We start from the raw sequence: 5,064 nt of genomic DNA, 5'->3' as shown, positions 1-5,064 counted from the left end.
GTGCACCTTTAATCCCAGCACTCAGAAGACAAAGGCAGAGAGATCTGAGTTCCAGGCCAGCTAGAACTGCACAGTGAGAACCCATCTCAAAAACAAACAAAGAAAAAGATGTACATTATGAACTATTACTAATCTAGAAGTGCTTATACCTTAATGATGTAAGACATGGCCCATTGCTGGAAAAAGTGGAAAGGAAACAGATGCATTCCAGCCCTTCATAGTCCCCATCACCTTTTAGAAACACAGTATCATAAAGCAAGAATAGTACATGGTAAACACTCCTCAAAACCAACTCAAATGAAGCCACACAGCTACTGTTTATATTTGCTCCCAACATTAGGTTTAACACCAAATGGAATGGGTCACTTGGTGACCTCTGAGGAACCCCCAGAACTGACTTTGGGAAGGCAGCTAAAAATTAATGTACTTAATAGCACAGACACACATCATAGTTGTACCTGGAACTTTTAGAGACTAAAGTGATTAACCTGATACTGAAATCCACCTATCAGAAGTTAAAAACATCACAGCAATATAACTGGGGGGAAGGGGAACTTAATGGTAAAATAAACCACAGGTCAGTTTTAATACAGCTAACACTTCATAATTTAAAAATTATTAGCGGCCAGGGCTGTAGCTCAGTTGGTAGAGTGCTCCCTACCATTCACGAAGACCAGGGTTTGTTCCTCATCACCAGCACTAACTAGGCATGGCTGCACAAATAAATAATCTTGGCACTCAGGAAGTAGAGGCAAAAAGATCAGAAAGTCAAGGCTGGTCATCCTCAGGTATACAGTGAGTATGAGGCCAGCCTGGCCAACATGAAACTGTCTCAGAACACTGCTAGAAGATCATACAATCAGAAATCTGTATTTAACAGAATTTACTTGTAAGGTTAATGGATAAAACCTGAAAGAACATGAACCAGGAATGTTCTAATTTTACTGGTGTCGGGTGGAACATTTCATGGAGTGACTCAGAGATGACATAAAACAAAAATATTGCCGGGCGGTGGTGGCGCACGTCTTTAATCCCAGCACTCGGGAGGCAGAGCCAGGCGGATCTCTGTGAGTTCGAGGCCAGCCTGGTCTCCAAAGCGAGTTCCAGGAAAGGCGCAAAGCTACACAGAGAAACCCTGTCTCGAAAAACAAAAACAAAAACAAACAAAAAAAAAATATTGCTGTTCAGAGGACTCTGAAATGGGGGAAATTAGGAAAAGTTATATGTGTTAAACTAATTAAGTGGTAGTGTTGGAACTGCCTCTACACTGAACTTGCCCTGTTCATTTATGGTCAGTTATAGTGGAATCTGAATACATCTGGTTAATGACCACCTTTTCCAGTTCATCATATCTAACCAAAGCATAACAAACACTATTGTGCTGCAAAGCATAAAATCGACTGTTTCATTACTTATAAAATCAGTTCCCCCCTTATTCCATTTATTCCAAAGTCAGTTGTCCAAATCACTCCAGACTTCCATGCTAGCTAGGGGAAAGGAGAAAGGGTGGGGGAGGCAGGTTTTCCTTCACAGCACTTTTCTTAAAAGGCAATCCTGTTTTCTCAAAGCACATTATGAAGCAAAGGTCTTGGTGAGGGTGTCTTCATGCTGCTGCTGGTGCACTGTGCCAATTCCTACCGCAGGTGCTGGCAAAGGGGGCCGGCTTACAAGACGGAGCTGTCATTGGAGCAAAGAAGAAATCAAGTAACGTTTTGAGTGCATTGGAGTTCTGCTCAGTTCCACAAAAAGGTATATATATTCTCTGTTAGCTTGTTCAAGCTAAGAAGAAAATTTTGAATTACAGAGAATAGATTAGAGGGAAATATCTACCCTGAATTCCAGGCATAATAAGGTGAAAAAAAAACCTCTTTTGATCTTAGCTGTAGTTTCTCTAACTAGATGTATTTCATGTGAAAATGATTTGCGCCTAGCAAACTCATACTAAATGAATGAGCTACATTCTAAAGAATATAGAATAAAAAGATAAGCAAAGGTGTAACTATTCTTATTGGTTCTCCTTTCCTGAGGAAAATAAAGACATACAGTCTAGCAGCACTATAAACAAGTCTGCAATAAGTGTTAACTTGATGTTTCTGGTACCAAACTGAAAAAAAAAAATCATTCATGAACATTTTTTCTCTAGCACTTGGACAAGACATGATGATGAAATAGTAGAAAAAGTAACAACATGCAAGGTTCATAGTTTTTTGGGATACAAACACATTTTAACATAATATTACAGGTTGAGCATCCTTAATCCAAAATCTGAAATTCTCCAAAATCTGGAATTTTGAAATTATCATTTCAGCCCCTAAAAGGTCTTGGGTTTTGAAGCATTTCAGATTTTGGAATTTTTTTGTTTTGTTTTTTTGTTTTTTGTTTTTTCGAGACCGGGTTTCTCTGTGTAGTTTTGGTCCTGTCCTGGATCTCGCTCTGTAGACCAGGCTGGCCTCGAACACACAGAGATCCGCCTGGCTCTGCCTCCTGAGTGCTGGGATTAAAGGCATGCGCCACCACCACCCAGCAGATTTTGGAATTTTTATTTTTTTTAATTTATTTATTATGTATACAGCATATGCGACTGCAGGCCAGACAAGGGTGCCAGATCTCATTACAGATGGTTGTGAGCCACCATGTGGTTGCTGGGAATTGAACTCAGGACCTCTGGAAGAGCAGTCAGTGCTCTTACCCTCTGAGCCATCTCTCCAGCCCAGATTCTGGAATTTTTTTTTTTTGTTTTGTTTTTTGTTTTTTGTTTTTCGAGACAGGGTTTCTCTGTGTAGCTTTGCGCCTTTCCTGGAACTCACTTGGTAGCCCAGGCTGGCCTCGAACTCACAGAGATCCGCCTGGCTCTGCCTCCCGAGTGCTGGGATTAAAGGCGTGCGCCACCATCGCCCAGCCAGATTCTGGAATTTTTAAGGCTTCTCAGCCTAGAAAGTGTACATGAATACTCCAAAATCTGAAAAACTCACATACCTGAAATACTTCTGTCTCTGTGCATTCTGGATAAGGGAGACTCAACCTTGTAATCTGAATACATAGACAGCTCCATAAATTCAACATTTTCCTCCAAAGGAATAATCTAAAACTAGATTTTTTTTCTTTTTATTTCCTCTTCCTCTTGCATGTATCAGGATCTGATTATGTTGCCTGAGCTGATCTCAAACTCATAAACTCAAGTGACCCCAACCTTCTAATACAGGCATGCACCACCATGACCAGCTTAAAAATAGTTTTTTAATTTCACTTTATCTTTAAATAAATGAGCAAGCTGGTAATAGAAACCCTTACATTGTTACTCCAAGAGAAACGAGAGAGAGAGAGAGAGAGAGAGAGAGAGAGAGAGAGAGAGAGAGAGAGAGACAGATACAGAGAGACAGACAGAGAGACAGAGATAGAGAAACAGAGAAAGACAGAGAGACAGAGAGAGACAGAGAATATGAATGAATGAACATAAATATAAGAATGGGCACTCACCTTGCAGGCCAGTTGTTTTTCAAACCTTGGAGAAACAAAAAACCATGGACCCATGTTCTGAGGCTCCTCTTGACTCCAAATGATATCTACAAAAAGAAACAATTTATTTCAACACCTCATATAAACTTATATACCAAGAAGTGGGGTAGAAGAATGGATGGATGGATGGTAAATAGATTTCAACTTCAATTAAATATATACTTTTCCAACATGTTAGCAACTTAAAATTTTTTATTCATATGTAAACATATGCATGTCTGTATAAATGTAGGCCATGTGAGCAGGTGCCCAAGGAGGCCAGAAGAGGACATTGGGTCCCTTGAAGCTGGAGCTAACAGGTGGTTGTGAGCCACCAATGTAGATACTGGAAAGGTCTCTTAACTCCTGAGCCATCTCTCTAGCTCCTAATGTTATCATCTTTTTATCTTTCTTTTTTTTCCTTTCTTTTCTTTTTTTTAGATTTATTTATTATGTATACAGAAGAGGGTGCCAGATCTCATTACAGATGGTTGTGAGCCACCATGTGGGTGCTGGGAATTGAACTCAGGACCTCTGGAAGAGCAGTCGGTTCTCTTAACCTCTGAGGCATCTCTCCAGCCCTCCTTTCTTTTCTTTTCTGGCATGTACACCGTTCTGTGTTCACCAGAACAGTCCTGATGCAAACTAGTTCTTTCAACCCCAGTCTACTCATCCTGATTGCTTATAGTCAATATGCTTCCAGAGTCCCAAATGTCAGCAACAATCAATCTTCTGTCTACCGCGCAGCTTCACCTTTACCAAAACACCATAGAAATGGAGTCAGACAGTGTGTAGCCCTGGGGTCTGACGTGAATTACCAAGTTCTTGTGGATAGCAACAGTTCATTCCTGAGGCTCAGTGCTAGCCTGCTTAATTTTAGCATCGTTGAGGCCCCGCACAGCATACAGCACCTCCTTCCTGTTTTATTGAATATGATATTACACATATTTCTTGCTAAGGGGAACTGTGTTTATTCATTCCTTAGGTAAAGGACAGTTTGACTGTTCCCAGCTTGAGGCAATTACAAATAAAGCTGCTGAAAAGAAACATAAAACAAATAAAGCTGCTAAAAATACCTGTATGGAGATTTTCCTGTGAATCTATTTTCATTTTCTGGGTAAACCAGCAATGGGGATTCTGAGTTACATGGTAAATTGGGGTTTCTATAACAAGAAACCATCTTCCAGAGCTGTTGCAACCACTTTCGATCCCAGCAGTGGTGAGTGAGGGTTCCAGTTGCTTTGTATCCTCAGTTTGGTTTTTTTTTGGGGGGGGGGGGCGGGAAGAGTTGTGTTTTGTATTTTAAAATATATGTGGGGTATGGGTGTTTTGCCTGTATGTATATCTGTGTACCACATGTGTGCCTAGTGCCCTTGGAAGCCAAAAGAAGATGTCAGATCCTTTGAAACTAGAGTTACAGTTAGTCATTAACCACCATGTGGGTGCTGAGAATTGAGCCAGATACTTTGAAAGAGCATCTAGTGCTCTTAACCACTGAGCCATCTCTCCAGCCCTTACAATAATTTTTACAATGAAAGTTTTTCATGTTGATTAAGCCCAATTTTTGAT

The 5,064-nt window shown here is 40.4% G+C and overlaps 1 protein-coding gene across 1 annotated transcript in view; it reads right to left on the bottom strand.

Moving 5' to 3' along the window:
- Positions 1-1,391: 1,391 nt before the first annotated feature.
- The window catches only part of Dhtkd1 (dehydrogenase E1 and transketolase domain containing 1), a 54,000-nt gene continuing 50,327 nt past the window's right edge, over positions 1,392-5,064 (bottom strand). Inside the window, exons 17-18 of the mRNA XM_059263552.1 lie at positions 3,478-3,563; positions 1,392-1,677 (exon numbers count right to left, since the gene is read on the bottom strand). Coding sequence (XP_059119535.1) covers positions 1,573-1,677; positions 3,478-3,563 — 191 coding nt within the window. The 3' untranslated portion in view covers positions 1,392-1,572. The remainder of the gene's footprint in view (positions 1,678-3,477; positions 3,564-5,064) is intronic.

The sequence above is a fragment of the Peromyscus eremicus genome, chromosome 5, assembly GCF_949786415.1.
Source record: "Peromyscus eremicus chromosome 5, PerEre_H2_v1, whole genome shotgun sequence".
Taxonomy (NCBI): Eukaryota; Metazoa; Chordata; class Mammalia; order Rodentia; family Cricetidae; genus Peromyscus; species Peromyscus eremicus.
This window is presented reverse-complemented; position numbering and strand designations above follow the sequence as displayed.